Source organism: Schistocerca piceifrons, chromosome 4, assembly GCF_021461385.2.
Source record: "Schistocerca piceifrons isolate TAMUIC-IGC-003096 chromosome 4, iqSchPice1.1, whole genome shotgun sequence".
NCBI lineage: Eukaryota > Metazoa > Arthropoda > Insecta > Orthoptera > Acrididae > Schistocerca > Schistocerca piceifrons.
This window is the reverse complement of record NC_060141.1, coordinates 532,889,320-532,907,975: the sequence shown is the minus strand read 5'-3', so window position 1 is coordinate 532,907,975 and position 18,656 is coordinate 532,889,320. Positions and strand designations below refer to the sequence as shown.

At 39.5% G+C, this 18,656-nt stretch overlaps 1 protein-coding gene across 1 annotated transcript in view; it reads right to left on the bottom strand.

Annotated features, from left to right (window-relative positions):
- The window catches only part of LOC124795459 (neuronal acetylcholine receptor subunit alpha-3-like), a 163,288-nt gene that overhangs the window by 39,712 nt on the left and 104,920 nt on the right, over positions 1-18,656 (bottom strand). The window contains exon 8 of the mRNA XM_047259487.1: positions 4,721-4,896. Within this exon, the coding sequence (XP_047115443.1) occupies positions 4,721-4,896 (176 nt within the window). The remainder of the gene's footprint in view (positions 1-4,720; positions 4,897-18,656) is intronic.

The window sequence follows — 18,656 nt, the reverse complement described above, 5'->3', positions numbered from 1 at the left end:
CCCTACATCTATTATACACAAAAATTGTTGAAATTTAAGTGTGAGGAGATGTTATTGGTGGTTCATAGAACATACTGTCATCATCTGACGTTTATACAAGCTTTTCAGCAATATTTCACTTGAGTGAGGACCAGTTTAGCAGGGGGAAAGATAATGTGCCGCGTGCTACACTAGAAAAATATAATCGATAGGACTGACTGTCATTTATTGCGTTTAATTTCAAATGATTGTGCTTAGTCAAGGTTTGATTCAACAAAAAATATCGACCAAGGTTGCAGTATCTACCAAATAGTGCTATGGTGCCAAGTCCCTCTATAATTGTAATTTCCGTAATTATCTACTAGATAACACTAACATGTAGTACAAATAGGAGACGTAAAAGCGTCACTCTCACATATAATGTAGGAAAAATAAAAACCGCCGAAATATGATCTTTGGAAGGAAGGAAGTAAGTGTTTTGATGAAAATTTGTTACGGTTAATCAGTTAATCTGCTTATTTTTGTAATAAACAACGAGAACTTCTACTATGATTACGTTCATTCATCACAATATGACTAAAGAAAGCGCTAGAACAAGGCAGAGAAGGAACATAGAGAAGAGTGATGGCGCAACAAGGGAAAGATGAAAAGTGTATCTCTCGAAAATAAAATCTTAGCTACAGAAATAAATTTATTAACTAGTAAAACACATATGCAGATTCCTTATTGTAATGTTGCTGCGATCTTCTATCCCAAGATTGGTTCTGAATCTGCATACTGTATTCATATCTTGGTCTCCCTCTATGACTTGTACCCTCCACGCTTCTCTGTTGTACTAAGTTGGTGACCCCTTGATGTCTCAGAATGTATTCTATTAACTGATAACCTCTTTCAGTCAAATTGTCACACTAACACAACTTTCTTTTCTTCCTGATTCCATTCAGTTCCTCCTCATTACTTACGCGATCTACCTATTTAACGTGCAGAATTCTTTTATAAACCCGCATTTCAAAAGCTTCTATCCTCTTCTTGTCTGAACTGTTAATCATCCATGTTTATCTTCCATATATGGCTACACTTGAGAAAAATACCTACTGAAGAGACTTTCTGGCAGTTAAACCTATATTCTATGTTAAAAAATTTCCAAACTACATTTATACTCTCTCTACTTTCACCATCATAATTAATTTTACTACCTGATTTAATCCATGTACATTACATTGTTCTTGATTTTGCTTTTGTTGCTGTTGGACTTACGTGCTCCTTTCAAGACACTGTCCATTCTATTCATGTGTTCTTCGGAGTCTTTCGTTGACTCTAACAGAATTACAATGTCATTGGTGTATTTTAGCTTCGTATAGTAGTTTCAGTTGCAAAATTCTACTTGAATTATCAGTTTGATTCAAGTTCTAGTATGAATCCAATAATGCTACCCACAATATCCTAGGATAATTTCCTTAAATTTGCATTCATAAGTAGGTAAATATTCGAAATAGTCCTTTTGCAAGAGATTTGACAGCAGCGTACGAGAAAGCAGTATGGAAAACAGTTGGGGTAGTGGTAGAACTTTGCTTGTGGAGTGTGATCATCAAACAGACCATGAGAAAGCAATATGGTGAGACAGTTGGAGTAACATTTTGACAGGCATCCGGTGCATTATCTTCGAAGGTACTATGAGACAGCAGTATGGCGAGGCCGTTAGCATAAAAGTGGGACTGGGCATGTGGTTGGTTATCTTCAGAAAGCCTATGAGAAAGCAGAACGTCGAGACAGTGGAGGTAACAATTTGACTGGGATGGTACTATGCGATCTTCAAATGGTCATTGAGAATGCAGTTTGGCTAGGCAATTGGGGTAGTAGTTTGAATGTGATCATGGTGTATGAAAGGTGAATTCATAGTCTTAAGCTTAGAAAATCATCCCATAAATGTCATTTTAAATTGTGTTATGTAAGTTGGACATTAGTAGTGTTAAAGGTTAAGTAGTAACACTGCAAATTGACGATTGGTTTGCGTGGCGCTCAACTGCACGGCCATCAGCGCCTGTACAAATTCCCAGTCTGTACACAGTCCAATCTAGTCACTTTCACGAATGATGATGGAGTGGTGGGGACAACACAAACACCCAGTCCCCAGGCAGAGAAAATCCACAATCCGACTGGGAATCGAACATGGGCCCCATGATTCAGAGATAGTAATGCTAGCCACTAGACTACAAGTTACGGGCCTCAATTGAGGCACATGTTTTTGGTTGATGGCAAGTCAAAGAATGGGCTGAAGCTTTCACTGCTTACAACATACTGTCCCAAAACCCATTTTAGAAAAGAATGTCGTATAAACATGGTGGGCTTGTGTGTGATTGTATGTAGGTGTGTGTGTGTTTCGCTGATGTATCTTAGATGTTCAAGTATTACAAGTTTCACTCTGTGCGTAAATTTTCGTTATTTACTTTGAATGTAGAGCTAAAAAAATCAGATCATTCAGATACTTCTGAGCACAGCTAAGATCACCACCTTCGGTCCCTCATTTCAACTGGCCTCTTCATTTTAAAGCCCACTGAACTATTACACAGTGATTAGCTGCATCATTTTAATATTCAGCTGAGACTGCGTGTACAGGGTGGTGGAAGGGTGGAGAAAGGGAAGGAGAGGGAAAGGGTGGGGACGGAGAGGGGGCATAGCGTGTCATGTGTTGATGATGATAGGATTCACAAGTCTGATGATGCCACTCATGTGTGGTGACATCTCTGATATGAGTGGAGTGGGGTTTGTGATATCGTTGGTAGGGTACTGACCCGGAGCAAATATCAAAAATTTAAAAAAAAAGGAATAGTTAATTCATAGACATACCACATGCTATGGTCAGACTAGCTGTTTCTAGCAAGCAAGTGGCCTCTTACCAGAAGCATTCACTTGCCACACTTGACCTGGTGAGGGATGATGCATCAAAACCACCCATCTTGAAAGTATCTTACCCATTACCTATTGTACAATCTCTTCATTAATATGTTATACATAATGGTTCATATAGATCTACATCTACATCGACATCTACATGGATACACTGCAAATCACATTTAAGTGCCTGGCAGAGGATTCATCGAACCACCTTCACAATTCTCTATTATTCGAATCTCGGAAAGCGCACGGAAAGAATGAACACCTATATCTTCCCGTACGAGCTCTGATTTCCCTTACTTTATCGTGGTGATCGTTCCTTCCTATGTAGGTCGGTGTCAAAAAAATATTTTCACGTTCGGCGGAGAAAGTTGGTGATTGGAATTTCGTGAGAAGATTCAGTCGCAATGAATAACGCCTTTCTTTTAACGATTTCCAGCGCAAATACTGTATCATTTCTGTGACACTCTCTCCCATATTTCGCGATGATACAAAGACTACTGCCTTTCTTTCAACTTTTTCGATGTACTCCGTCAGTCATCTGGTGAGGATCCCACACCGCGCAGGAGTATTCTAAAAGAGGACGGAAAAGCGTAGTGTAGGCAGTCTCCTTAGTAGGTCTGTTACATTTTCTAAGTGTCCTGCCAATAAAACGCAGTCTTCAGTTAGCCTTCCCCACAACATTTTCTACGTGTTCCTTCCAATTTAACTCGTTCGTAATTGTAATACCTAGGTATTTAGTCGAATTTACGGCTTTTAGATTAGACTGATTAATCGTGTAACCGAAGTTTAACAAGTTCCTTTTAGCGCTCATGTGGATTACCTCGCGGTTTTCGTTATTCAGGGTCAACTGACACATTTCGTTCCATTCAGGTATTTTTTCTAAATCGTTTTGCAGTTTGTTTTGATCTTCTGATGACTTTATTAGTCGATAAACGACAGCGTGACATGCAAACAACCGAAGAGGGCTGCTCAGATTGTCTCCCAAATCGTTTATATAGATAAGGAACAGCAAAGGGACTATAACACTACCTTGGGGAACGCCAGAAATCACTTTTGTTTTACTCGATGACTTTCCGTCAGTTGCTACGAACTGTGACCTCTCTGACAGGAAATTACAAATCCAGTCATATAATTGAGACGACATTCCATAAGCACGCAATTTCAATACGAGCCGCTTGTGTGGTACAATGTCAATAGCCTTCCGGAAATCCAGAAACACGGAATCGATCTGAAATCCCTTGTCAATAGCACTCAACACTTTATGTGAATAAAAAAGTGGTTGTGTTTCAAGGGAACAATGTTTTCTAAACCCATGTTGGACTATGTGTCAATAGACAGTTTTCTTCGAGGTAATTCATGATGTTCCAACACAATATATGTTCTAAAATCCTGCTACATATCGACATTAACAATATGGGCCTGTAATTTAGTGGATTACTCATACTACCTTTCCTGAATATTGATGTGACCTGTGCAACTTTGAAGTCTTTGGGTACGGATCTTTCGTCGAGTGAACCGTGGTATATGATAGTTAAGTCTGGAGCTAATCCATCAGTATACTCCGAAAGGAACCTAATTGGTATACAGTCTGGACCAGAAGACTTGATTTTATTAAGTGTTTTAAGTTACTCCAATACTCCGCGGATATTTACTTCTACGTTACTCACGTTGGCAGCTGTTCTTGATTCGGATTCTGGAATACTTACTTCATCTTCTTTTGTGGAGGCAGTTCTTGTCATAAAGCTTCCACTGTGACGGAGTCCGACACTAGTGTGAGTAGCGGTTTTAAAAATGTTAATGAGTAGGTTAGGCGTTGTGAGGTTTACAGACATAGTGAGCTCACCTGCAGCCTGAGGGAGCCATGGGGAGAGCAGAGCAGGAACCGCGCGGGCCCGGACTCCAGCAGGGAGGGCAGCCACACGGGGGTGTCCAGCGTGCGTAGGCTGCTCAGCCTCCGCAGGCCCACGGCAGCCATGAAGGACGCACACGCCACCACCAGCAGGTCGCGATACATCAGCACTGCCCAACACAGATAGACTCAAGCGTACACTAGAATCACAAGTTAGAACACGAAACAGTGGAGATCTCAGTGACGTTGTAAAATAACCTGATGGAAGTGGAAGCAAATTATGAGCAAAAAGGCGAAGAAGCGCTAGAAGAAATGGGCAATAATTTACAGTCATAAATGTCAACTAAGCGGTTGTATCGTACCTCCTTACATCTGTAGAAAGGAGATGTCATCCTTCTAACTCTATCTCGCATAGGATACGTCATTATGGTGCATGGATTCTTCCTCCAGCGAGAAGCCTGAATCTGAAATCTTATGGGTCTTAACTACTAAGGTCATCAGTCCCTAAGCTTACACACTACTTAACCTAAATTATCCTAAGGACAATTACACACCCATGCCCGAGGGAGGACTCGATCTCCCGCCGGGACCAGCCGCACAGTCCATGACTCCAGCGCCTTAGACCGCTCGGCTAATCCTGTGCGGCCCAGCGAGAAGACTCTCCAATGTGCTCCGCTAGTGTGGTAGACATAACGATGTCCCGTATCATAGTTCTCTGTGTTATATTTTTGAACTAGAGGGCAATGGAAAATCGACATTATTTTAGCTAACATTCGTGTGAAATAGAGAATGGGGAAAGAATGGGACAAGATGAGTGGGAATTCATGACTTCCAACCGCACAGGGCACTGTGGTATTGCAATGCTGAAAGCTGAAAATTTGTACCAGACCAGGAATCGATCCCATATGTATTTCTCATGACCAGTTGCCTCAACCGCTTCGGCTGGCCGGACATAGCCCCTGACAACTCAAATTTGCAATACTGCAATACATTCTCCATCATCTTTTAACTCCCTATTCCCAATTAATTGATTCCCGTAAAATTCGCACGATATTACTGCACCTGAACTGAAACAAATGTCAAGGAACTGTTTCGGTCTTATAGGAATTGGAGTGGTGTCTGTTCCGTCAGACTCTTACAACAGAACACAAACCACCAAAATATAAACATTTTAGCTAACAGTAAGAACGAATGTGGTATTAATTTTAAAACTCTAACTTGCCCCTGAAAATACTATGGAGGAGTTCGTAATCAGTTGTTATCAGTGCGGCTGGCCTATCAATGTGTTTTGCAAGTGAGCTGTTAACCACATGTATCTTAATAGATGTTTTAGACCCGTTATTGTACTATCTGTGTTTCAATAGAACATTTTACAATATTTTACGAAATTTGTAATATCCTGCAGGATTTGCTAAAACATGATTGTGCTGGTGAACATGAGTGAGTTCGGGAAGCAGTGGAAGCAGTTCTAAATAAGGTTATATTTTCTCTCTTTCTAATTTTTCATGCATTTTAACGATATTCATTTCTACTTATTTTTGACAGGGGCTTTGATAACACCATCTCTGAGCATCTGCGGCTGCAGCGAATATGTTCAGTAGTGCTTTGGCGCACCACCAACCTCTCTGCACGCCTGTGACGTTCTCACACACCAATGAAGGTGTAAGTAGGCTGTTTATGTTTTCTCTATGTAAGTAGGCTGTTTAGGTTTTTTATTGGTAACGCCACCTCTGTATGACAATCACTGGCTGTGCTGTGTGCAGTCTGTCGCTAGTTTGCATTGTTGTCTGCCATTGTAGTGTTGGGCAGCGGCAGCTGGATGTGAACAGCGCGTAGCGTTGCGCAGTTGGAGGTGAGCCGCCAGCAGTGGTGGATGTGGGGAGAGAGATGGCGGAGTTTGTAATTTTTCATGAACTGATATATTTATATATGATGATATCAAGGTAAATACATTGTTTGTTCTCTATTAATATCTTTCATTTGCTAACTATCCCTATCAGTAGTTAGTGCCTTCAGTAGTTTGAATCTTTTATTTAGCTGGCAGTAGTGGCGCTCGCTGTATTGCAGTAGCTTGAGCAGCGAAGATTTTTGTGAGGTAAGTGATTTGTGAAAGGCATAGTTTAATGTTTGTCAGGGCCATTCTTTAGTAGGGAGTTTTGAAAGTCAGATTGCGTTGCGCTAAAAATATTGTGTGTCAGGTCAAGGACAGTCGTGTATAATTGATAAAAAGGGGACGTTGCATATGTCGACCCTTAGCCTAGGATACCTCACTGGAATCTTCTGATTTTTTTTCTTGTAGTTTGTGTAATTAGTGTAGCTATTGTTTATTGCTAGCGCGTAATTGTAGAGAAAATCTCCTTTGTAGTTGTAGTTTTTCATTGTTGTACAGTAAAACAGTTTTGGCATGCATGTAGATTTGCACCAAGTATTTCGCAGCTGCAATTAACTAGATATTATTTTCAGTGCTATTTTAATGTGTTCTCTTATTTTTGATCTTCCAATTGTGCTTTTCTTTGTTATCGTGTGAAATACTGTGACAATTATGGCGTGTGAAAAACGTAATACTAGGCTCCAAAGTAAACTGAGAAATGACAGTGAAAATGAAAGCAGTGTGTTAGCGCCACCGAGTAATGAATTAACTAATGTTCAAAGGAGTAATTTGGTAACTGTTCATAGGGAAATGGAGCGGGCGTCAAACAATGGCGTGGACAGTGAAACAATTAGTGAAGAGGGAAGCATTATCGATCGATCGGTCGGCAACAGCTCGCCTCAGGAAGCCGAAATGACACGACACGATCTCGCAAATACTGTAGATTCAGGTTTTGGATCCTCACCGTTTTCTCAAATAAGTCAAGACACATTTTCTGCTTTTCAAAATGTGAATGTTTCCGGTGTAAATTCACTGCCGAAAAGCACTGAGGAACATGTTTCAGACACCAATGCATTGTTATTACAATTAATACAACAAATGGGACAAACACAGCAAAAGCTTCAAAAGTTAGACACAATGGAACAAAATCAGAGACAAACACAGCAAAAGTTAGACACAGTGGAACAAAATCTTCAAAAGTTAGACACAATGGAACAACACCAGAGACAAACACAGGAACAGTTAGACGCAATGGAACAAAATCTTCACACCACGCTTGAACAAACACGTGAAGATTTAACTACTGAGTTACATAACATTGAATCGAAATGTCAAAAAGTCTGTAATGACGTAAAAACACAAATTTGTGAGCATTTTCAACCTATTTTTTCGCGGCATGAAAATGCATTACAGAATCACGAAGCAGCCATAAAAGAACTGCAAGCCATTGTTCATGAAAATCATGAGACCTTGTGGGCTAAAATTGACTCAGTTGCATCTATCGATTCGGTTACGCAACTTGCAATAACTCAGGAAAACTTAAAGGACACAGTAGATACGATTTCAACACAAATGGACACTCTGAAACTTGGTTCAGAAAAACACACTGAGGAAATGTGTTCACTATCGGAGAAAGTAGCCGAACTTTCGGATCAGGTCACTAACTTATCTACAAAGGTAGATGATGATCTGAATGACACAAGACCTGTAGCCTTCACTGACACAGAAGAGTATGAACAAATTAGAAAATTCAAACAGAATCAAAATCAAATCAATACACAGTACAAAAGAGAAATCCGAGAAGTACAAGATCAGCTGACACAGGTAATACAAGAATTACGTATTTCAGAGGACACTCGCGCCCCAATACGGGAAGAGGGACTTAGAAATACGGAACAACCACAAAATAATAACACAGGACACTTCGGAAGTTATGAAAGAAATTGGCAAGGTGCACCGAATTTTGAAATGGAACCGCCGAAACGACATAACAATGACCGATATGCGACTCGCCGACATGATGACTTTGACTATAAGCTGTTCATTACTACACGTAAATTCAAAACATTTAAGAATTCTGGGAACGACATTCATCCACAAGCATGGCTCCATCAATTCTCTCATTGTTTTCCTCCCAACTGGTCATTAGAGCACAGATTAGAATTTATGTGTGGCTACTTAGAGAATGAACCAGCTGTAAGAATGCGATCGGTAATTCACGATTGCCACAGTGAAGGAGAGTTTTACCATGCCTTCCTCTCAGCATATTGGTCTCAAGCTACACAAGACCGTGTAAAACATAGCATCATAATGATGAAACGTTTCGAACAATCTGAATTTTCCAGTCTTATGAAATATTTTGAAGACATGTTGCACAAGAATCAGTACCTGTCAAACCCATACAGCCCCTCAGAACTCATCCGCATTTGCTTACTCAAATTACCTGAACATTTACGACACATTATTTTGGCAGGGCGTTGCAAAGACGACATTGAAGCATTTCAGGGACTGTTACAAGAATTAGAAATTGACACTGACAATCGCGGAACACAGGAGCACAACAATTACAGATCACATCAGTCGCAATTCCGCGATGAAAGAAATAATAACTGGACGCGACAAGGTTATTCTCACAACACAAATCGTGACCAAAACAGACACCACCCATATGACAACCACTGGCAGAGTAATAGTTACAGAGAAAGATCGCATTTCCGAAGTAATGAATGTGACAGAAACAATCATAGAAACAGACAATATGGTAACCAGAACTATTATTCTCAAGGGAGACAGAATACTTTCAGACGCAACAGTTCAGCGCGCAGTTACAATTCAGGGAGAAATTCTCCACCACATGACCGACAAACAAGAAACTATGTAAACTACCGACATAACGACAGACCTGAATTGCATCAGAACTGGCGGGATTCAAACAGAGCAGGGCACTTTCGACAACGTGAATTTGTAGAAGTTAGGTCTCCAAATCCCAATAACGACGCGCGCCAACAAAGGAACAGACAATGACTCGCACCGCAGGCAGCCGCGTGCGCCGGCTGGCTCCGAGAAAAATAACATTTACAAGTACTGCTAATGAGATTTTAATGCAACATTTTGGTTTATTTGAAAATACATTCTGAATTTGAAGTGCTTTCTGAGAGATACCAGATGACACAGAGGTTAGTTTATGTGACAGCTACACGATTTTTATCACGACGCTACTAATGAGTGACAATTTACAATGTTGCTTTTGCGGTGTATCTGTTTTATATCTGCACAGTTTTCTGAATTCTTCTGGAAAGTAAAACATGTTTTAGTAGTAACTTTTGTGGTATAGCAACAATGAGACAGCCTTTTTCGTGGCACAACATTACGTTACTGTACAGTACTTTCTTCATCACGCCAATAAGCATAATAACTACGACATCTATACGCAAAGCATTTCACTTTTGTTTATCATGTGGTAAGTACATTGGCTTCTGCAGAACTTAGCTTTCGGAGGACGATAACTACGACACTTCCACACAGATTATGTTGCAGCAAGACGCACATTTAGCGCTACAGTACACGTATTTGAGTGATTAATTTTGTACTTCAGGCCATTTATTTTTCAAGATTTTTTAATTACAAAGAAAGTTTTCCGTGATACATTTCATTCCATTGCGGTAATTTGTAACACCTGGGAGTATAATTACATTAATCCTCAGGGGGGTACACGCTTACTTTGTGTACCATGTGTGTGGCAACCACAAAGAACCCTAGCTAATATGGTATTTGCTTATACAACTTTACACATCGGTACCATATTTCTCTAACACACAAATTACACAGCTATCTGATTATTTAACTGAGAGGGACAAACATTTATTTGACTACATCAGTGACACATGTTTACGCAATTATACAGTTGGATAACTTCACACTTATGAAACTGTATTTTGTCTGTACTTTGTAAACTGTTCATATTTTTTCGGAACCATTGTGATACTATGAGAGCTTTGAATGATGTATTTGGTATGGATTCATGATTTTTAAAGTACTTTTGAGGCAGATGACACTTTTGACATGAGCAGAGAATTTTTTTTAATTATTGGAGGAAGCTACGACGATTTTGAGATTTGACTGAGGTGTTATGATGTTATTTTTACGACGACGATGTGTATTATGCTGCTGAGGTATGTTTATGATTAATAGGCTGAGGCTATATGAGTTATTTGAATATGCTTCATATTTATAATGACGAAATATTGACGAGTGTCGATGGATACGTATATGTGTAATAAGGTAAGGAGTAATGAATAGTGGGTAGGGACTCTTGACTTGTGAAAAAGGATGTTGGAAACCAAGAATCGTACTTTAAGAGTTATGACATGTGTGAATCATGTGTGAATGTATGACAATGTTACTGAACATTTTTTGGATACTGTTATATTCATAGGATTTTGTTTCTACACATTTGCAAAGTAAATTCTCGACCTGTGAAATTTTGTATATATGACTGTCACTGTAGCGGTAAATATTTCCGTACGAAAGTTAAGTGACCACCTGCACGTAATGCGTCGCGGGCACCCAGCTGTGTCAGACGCCTGGAGAAAAAGCCATTATTGCGAGCCCTTTTCAGCGGCACAGGTAGAAAAAAAAAAGGGGATGTGGGACGTGTCAAACACCTGGAGAACAAGCCATTAGGGTGTGCCTTTCATCGCTAATGCGACACCCTCGTTACTTGAAAACATATGATTACTCGCACTTTGTGCTAATTACTGAAATGCTTATGAATTGATGGGAAATATTCGTACATCTGCACACCTGATTACGACAAGCGTCTTTCTACGAGAGTTGAGAGCTACTAACTTATGAAATGTCACATGACTACTGAATGATATTTTTATACTTTGCTTTTCGTAGTTGCTTATTTCACTTGATATCTGGTTTCCAGCTGTGTTGCAGCATTGCTTTTATAAAATAAAATGCATTTGCTAATGTGAACACTTTCTGTCAACAGATTTATTAAATAATTATTTTATGATCCACATTCTTTAAAAAAGGAGCACTTGGAATGGAGAGAACAATAAGAAGGAACTAGTAACTGCATTCATAATTTTCTTTTCAAGTAATTGGTAACTTTTTGGTAGAATAACTTCTTGTGGTGCACCACTTTAATTACATAGACATTAAGATGTGAATATACATTTCCCTTATCTGCATTGTTGTTTAGTGTAATATTTTTTCTGCTTGCGCTATGTCATGTTTAGGTATAAGTTGCTGCTGTTTGCCAGGCATAGGGTTATTGAATTTGACTTTTGCTCATTTATGCTGCTAGCTTTGCCAATTTGCATATTTTGCATTGCTGTTTGTGTTGATTTGTTATGTGATGCTGCATTGCCTCGTCCCTTAGTTTAGCATCTGAGCTCAGTAGATTTAAGTTAGCTTAAGAGGGGGTAGACTATATGAGAAACTGACTATGGAGAATAGATAAAGAATGCATTGCGAAGTTATATAAAAAGGATTTGGGCCCAAATGAGTATTGTACAATCAGAAATAATTATTTTGAAAGAAATATGAACAGAATACAGAAAGCATGCTTGGATAAGATTTTTTTGGTGGAAGCAAAGGTTGAAATAAGACGAAAGATCTACAGAATGAAGTTTTGGGATGGACTGCAGTACCACATGTTACACTGAAAACGAACCCTGTCCTTTCCTATTGGTGTTATCCCACTATGTGTTTGTGTACCCTTGAGTATTTGTTTTCTTCCTGTCTCTGTGTAGTTTCATAGAATTTTTTTTCTCTTTTAATATTAAGCTACATTCACTATGATGAGGAATACTGTTATCCTCAAATATAATTGGCATTAATAATATGTTATTTACTTTGTAAAGATGTTTCGACATTATTCATTCTGTTTAAATGCTCATGTGTGAAGTTGATGTTTCGCAAGTTATTCTGATCTTCTATGTATGTACTCATGTCATAATTCCTGTAACACTGACGTATATGTCTATTTCTATTCTTTTGTAAAGCCTGTACTACAAATGTTATCTGTATTATTATGTTTTTAATGATGTATTTTGTACCTTTGTAATTGTATTCTTATGTTATAAAATTGTAATTGTTACCAGTTCTTCCAATTAAGTTACATTTCACTGCACACGTTTCTGTTGGTCATAGTATATGGACAATATGTGAGAAGTAGGGACTGATAGTGTTTGCATGTGTGTTAATGATTCAGCAAGGGACTGGATAACAGCATTGCTCGTTCTAAGGACAATTCCAAAAACTTTGTGAGTGCACAAGTGGTGGTTTATGGACTTGCTATATTGTCCGCAAGACTCTTCAGTGGTGAATGTGCACCTGCACAATCGCAACAGATGGCTGCTGGCAATCTCTACAAGGACTACAGTGGGTCTGCATCTTTGATGACCCACCAATACCATTATCTCTACAAGGACTACAGTGGGTCTGCACCTCTGGTGGCCCACCAATACCACAATCTCCACCAGGACTCCAGTGGGTCTGCTCTGTGATGACCTACCTACCAATATTCTTCCAAACTACGACTGACTCTGCTGTGGGTTTGCTCTGTTGTGGCCCATTATCTGTCAGCATGTCAAGAGTCAGCACTGTCTTTCCATTGGAAGGACAACACTACTTCTTCAAGACTGCATGAAAATCCACTACTTCCGTGTGCATTTTCTTTTACTGCTCAGACTTTGAGACAAACACTGCTATTCTCCTGTTATGTACGATTAGGACTGTCTTTAGGGACTGTGAGAAAATTTGAGCTTTTGACCAACGTTGTATCAATAAGTGTGTGCATTTTATATCTTTGTTACTGTAATTGTGAAAAATTTTCGTCAAATCTGTATTGGCCAGTGCCCAACACCATTTGTAAAAATTTTTGTGGGGAGCATGGGGGCTATGTAAGTAGGCTGTTTATGTTTTCTCTATGTAAGTAGGCTGTTTAGGTTTTTTATTGGTAACGCCACCTCTGTATGACAATCACTGGCTGTGCTGTGTGCAGTCTGTCGCTAGTTTGCATTGTAGTCTGCCATTGTAGTGTTGGGCAGCGGCAGCTGGATGTGAACAGCGCGTAGCGTTGCGCAGTTGGAGGTGAGCCGCCAGCAGTGGTGGATGTGGGGAGAGAGATGGCGGAGTTTTGTAATTTTTCATGAACTGATATATTTATATATGATGATATCAAGGTAAATACATTGTTTGTTCTCTATTAATATCTTTCATTTGCTAACTATCCCTATCAGTAGTTAGTGCCTTCAGTAGTTTGAATCATTTATTTAGCTGGCAGTAGTGGCGCTCGCTGTATTGCAGTAGCTTGAGCAGCGAAGATTTTTGTGAGGTAAGTGATTGTGAAAGGCATAGTTTTGGCAGGGTCGCCATATGAAACGTCCCCTTTGAACAATTATACAGGACTGTGCTTAACCTGACACACAATATTTTTAGCGCAACGCAATCTGACTTTCAAAACTCCCTACTAAAGAATGGCCCTGACAAACATTAAACTATGCCTTTCACAAATCACTTACCTCACAAAAATCTTCGCTGCTCAAGCTACTGCAATACAGCGAGCGCCACTACTGCCAGCTAAATAAAAGATTCAAACTACTGAAGGCACTAACTACTGATAGGGATAGTTAGCAAATGAAAGATATTAATAGAGAACAAACAATGTATTTACCTTAAGTAGGCTGTTTATGTTTTCTCTATGTAAGTAGGCTGTTTAGGTTTTTTATTGGTAACGCCACCTCTGTATGACAATCACTGGCTGTGCTGTGTGCAGTCTGTCGCTAGTTTGCATTGTTGTCTGCCATTGTAGTGTTGGGCAGCGGCAGCTGGATGTGAACAGCGCGTAGCGTTGCGCAGTTGGAGGTGAGCCGCCAGCAGTGGTGGATGTGGGGAGAGAGATGGCGGAGTTTTGTAATTTTTCATGAACTGATATATTTATATATGATGATATCAAGGTAAATACATTGTTTGTTCTCTATTAATATCTTTCATTTGCTAACTATCCCTATCAGTAGTTAGTGCCTTCAGTAGTTTGAATCTTTTATTTAGCTGGCAGTAGTGGCGCTCGCTGTATTGCAGTAGCTTGAGCAGCGAAGATTTTTGTGAGGTAAGTGATTTGTGAAAGGCATAGTTTAATGTTTGTCAGGGCCATTCTTTAGTAGGGAGTTTTGAAAGTCAGATTGCGTTGCGCTAAAAATATTGTGTGTCAGGTTAAGCACAGTCCTGTATAATTGTTCAAAGGGGACGTTTCAAAGGTTCCATTTTTCGTCACGTATCCAACTATGTGACTGTGTGTAAAATAAGGAATTTTCCCATTAACGTAGCAACTTCATATGGACTCGGCGTTCTGCTAACAGATAAATCACATGAAATTTATTATAAAGTATGAAGATAGCTGTGTATCCAGCCTACAAATTTAGACAATGGAATGTTATCTCTCAAGGAAGATCACTGAGTTCCAAATTTTGTATCTGCATCCGTTATTGGTGCTCGTTTATACACTGATGGAAATGGGAAATGTCTCACCATGATCATCTTGACGAACGCTAGCAAATTGACAACAATATGCCTCTGAGCACTATGGGACTTGACATCTATGGTCATCAGTCCCCTAGAACTTAGAACCACTTAAATCTAACTAACCTAAAGACATTACACAACACCCGGTCATCACGAGGCAGAGAAAATCCCTGACCCCGCCGGGAATCGAACCCGGGAACCCGGTGACAACAATATGCCTTTGGGAAATTTTAATTACAATTCCATCCTTATTTTCAGCAGAGGGAAAAGTCACTACTACAGATTAAGAGTGGTGTGGTTACATGGTGGCTATTAGATGTGTCTAAGGGTATTCTGAAACACAGCGTTCCTGGAGAAAGTGTTAATTTCGGACTTTTAGAATGATAGAATAATAGGGACAGGGAATATAGGACCATCATACCAGCAGATCATGTAGGTGATTGGTTACCAGGTAGTGACGGCAGAACGATTGATGACGAGATGGAATTGGGACAACAGTTTTGACCCGTACGAGTGTGCGTATCGATGGTCATAATGGTAGCTTATCTTTTCTGAGGGAGAAGTGCGACTTCTCTGGCCTGGCCAGAAGGGTACTGATGGTGAAGACGATTAGCAAAAGGAAGTCTGGCACTGCAGCGAGTATGATCAGTTTTCTTCATGCCTTTATCACAAAATCGGATGGTGCCTTGTGTGGTAACCGTGCGTATGGCCGTTTATCGGCCTTTCTTCCATTTTTGTGTTGATATTCAAGCTGCGCTGGTTATGTGGAGTAGTCTTCAGACGGAAGGCAGCCAGGCTTAATGAATCTTGGTCTACGGCTATTAGGAATGCGGGTTGGGTACCATCGAGAAAAAATGTATGTGCCGGTCTGTTTTGTGGCTTTATAATTACCGTTGTTTTGAAGGTATTGATGGCAGATCATCGAAGTCCCAATCAATTTCATGTTGCCAGTGTGGGTAAACTTATGAAAGGCTATTGGCTGTGATTCATGAATTCGACTTAAGTTTTTGGATTGTCTGTAAAGGGTAATTCCAAATTATGGTAATAACAATAATAATTTTACTGTTCATCTTTACTTGTTATGGCATTTTCCCTTCAGCTTACTGCAAGTTGGTATTTCGCATAACTGTTTAGTATATATGCTATGTTTCCTTCCAAAAATCGAGGGTGACTAAGTTCTCCGTATTTATTTGTTATATTCATAACATAATACCTTAACACAATAAGGCACTTTCTCTGCACAGCTTGTAATTTTGCACCTAACCAAATTTGTCTTTTAAAGTATTGTTTATATTCTTAAATATCATTCCTCGTTTAATTGTTATTGGAATTCCAGTGCCTTCTTTCTCATTTGATAGCCTTCAACGTAATCGGTTATTGCTTATTTTTAATTTTCATTAGTGGTTTAATTTTTTAAATTATTGTTTTTTTTAATTTTTTGTAAGTGTGTTAGAGCAAATATCAGTAGAATCTTGTATGGTATTTCTGGCAAATAAATGTATCCCTGACAGTAGCCACTCCAGTTCTCTTTCCCTCTGCCATTCGTCTTACGAATATACAACTGACCATACCAGGAAAAGCACGGGATTTGTGTTAATTGTTTGAAACAAATTGCGATTTTATATTTTTTCGTAGAATTTGGTTCACAGGTACGTCTTTTATCATGTAGGCTCACAACACTGTAGGACTTGGGCATCTCAGAAGAGAACAAGTGGCCTATGAATTGAAATTCCTGGAGTGTAATGTTGCCAGAACCATTGCGGAAATGAGTGAATATTTAAGAAGTGCAGTCAGCCGTCTGATACAATTTAGTGTCCTGGCGCTCGGCAAGGTAAATGTCACAGTTCGTGTTTGCTGGGAGTCTCTTGCTGGTGGGCAGACTTATCTAGAATTTTTACATAGTAGTGCCACTTCAGTTATTCAGCTAGTTCAGATTAATGCACAGCTAGACTATATCTACACTGTATATAAGATATACGGAGGACTTATTTCAGTAGTGGTACAAGTCCATTGCCTTCACTTCACTGTCTATAATGCTTCTGAAATTAATGAGCGAAACAAACAGAAAGAAAAGTTCATCTCAAGCAAGAAGCCATATGCTTGAATATTTCTAGTATCTCAACTGCAGATTTTTCAGCACTCATTTAACTTTAGGACTCTGTATCTCAATGTGAACAAAAGTGGACTTGTACCACTATTGAAATAAGCCCTTCATATGGTAGATTACTGGCGATAAGAGAAGAAGCGGACGTCTATGAAATTTCTATAAGCCCATTGAGTGGTCCACGGACAGTGGGATATAGTGATGTTGATTTGCGGCAAAAGTTTAGTCTTAGAATGGTTTCCTCATGGCAGTTCTGCAAGGGCTCCATGAATTAGGTGTTAGTGGATCTCAGCTTGTTCTTTTTATATTTATCAGTGGAGATGCAGCAAATTTCTGGTTTTGCGTAGAGTGTCTGAACTTCTTTTTCCTTTTTTTATGTTCTGTATATTTACTCTGCCTAAAAGGCGTTTATGAAATATTTTAGAACAGGTAATTTGGGATGAAGGTAGCTTGAAGAAGTTGAGACAAAGAATTGTTTATGTAATTTGTCACACAGGATAAGAAATCAGCTTGTTAATAAAAAAATACTTTCATGTGCAAGATTGCGAAGAATATCTTTTTCTCTGAGTGTATTCTTGTTGTTGTTGTTGTGGTCTTCAGTCCTGAAACTGGTTTGATGCAGCTCTCCATGCTACTCTATCCTGTGCAAGCTTCTTCATCTCCCAGTACCTACTGCAGCCTACATCCTTCTGAATTTGCTTAGTGTATTCATCTCTTGGTCTCCCTCTACGATTTTTACCCTCCACGCTGCCCTCCAGTATTAAATTGGTGATCCCTTGATGCCTCAGAACATGTCCTACCAACCGATCCCTTCTTCTAGTCAAGTTGTGCCACAAACTCCTTTTCTCGCCAATTCTATTCAGTACCTCCTCATTAGTTATCTGATATACCCATCTAATCTTCAGCATTGTTCTGTAGCACCACATTTGGAAAGCTTCTATCCTCTTCTTGTCTAGACTATCGTCCGTGTTTCACTTCCATACATAGCTACACTCCATACAAATACTTTCAGAAACGACTTCCTGACACTTAAATCTATTCTCGATGTTAACAAATTTTTCTTCTTCGGAAAGGCGTTCCTTGTCATTGCGAGTCTACATTTTATATCCTCTCGGTGAGTGTAGGGTTTTAAGAAAGCTCATCTTGCCTTTCACATTGAGGCTAGTGAGACGGAGGTGGTAGACACTGTTCATGACATGCGACCTGAGGGTCGCTCTTGAGTGGTATTTACTAACAAACCTAAAATCTTCACTGAACTTAATGAAATCCCTATTGATAGTGATAGCATTCATTTTTCTGATCAACAATAGTAAACATTGACACCTATTGGAAGTATTCCCCAAAGTGAATCTCCGGTACGACAGGAGAGCAGAGAAAAGGATTTGGACAGATTCAGGTGCTTTGACTGTGATCGGACT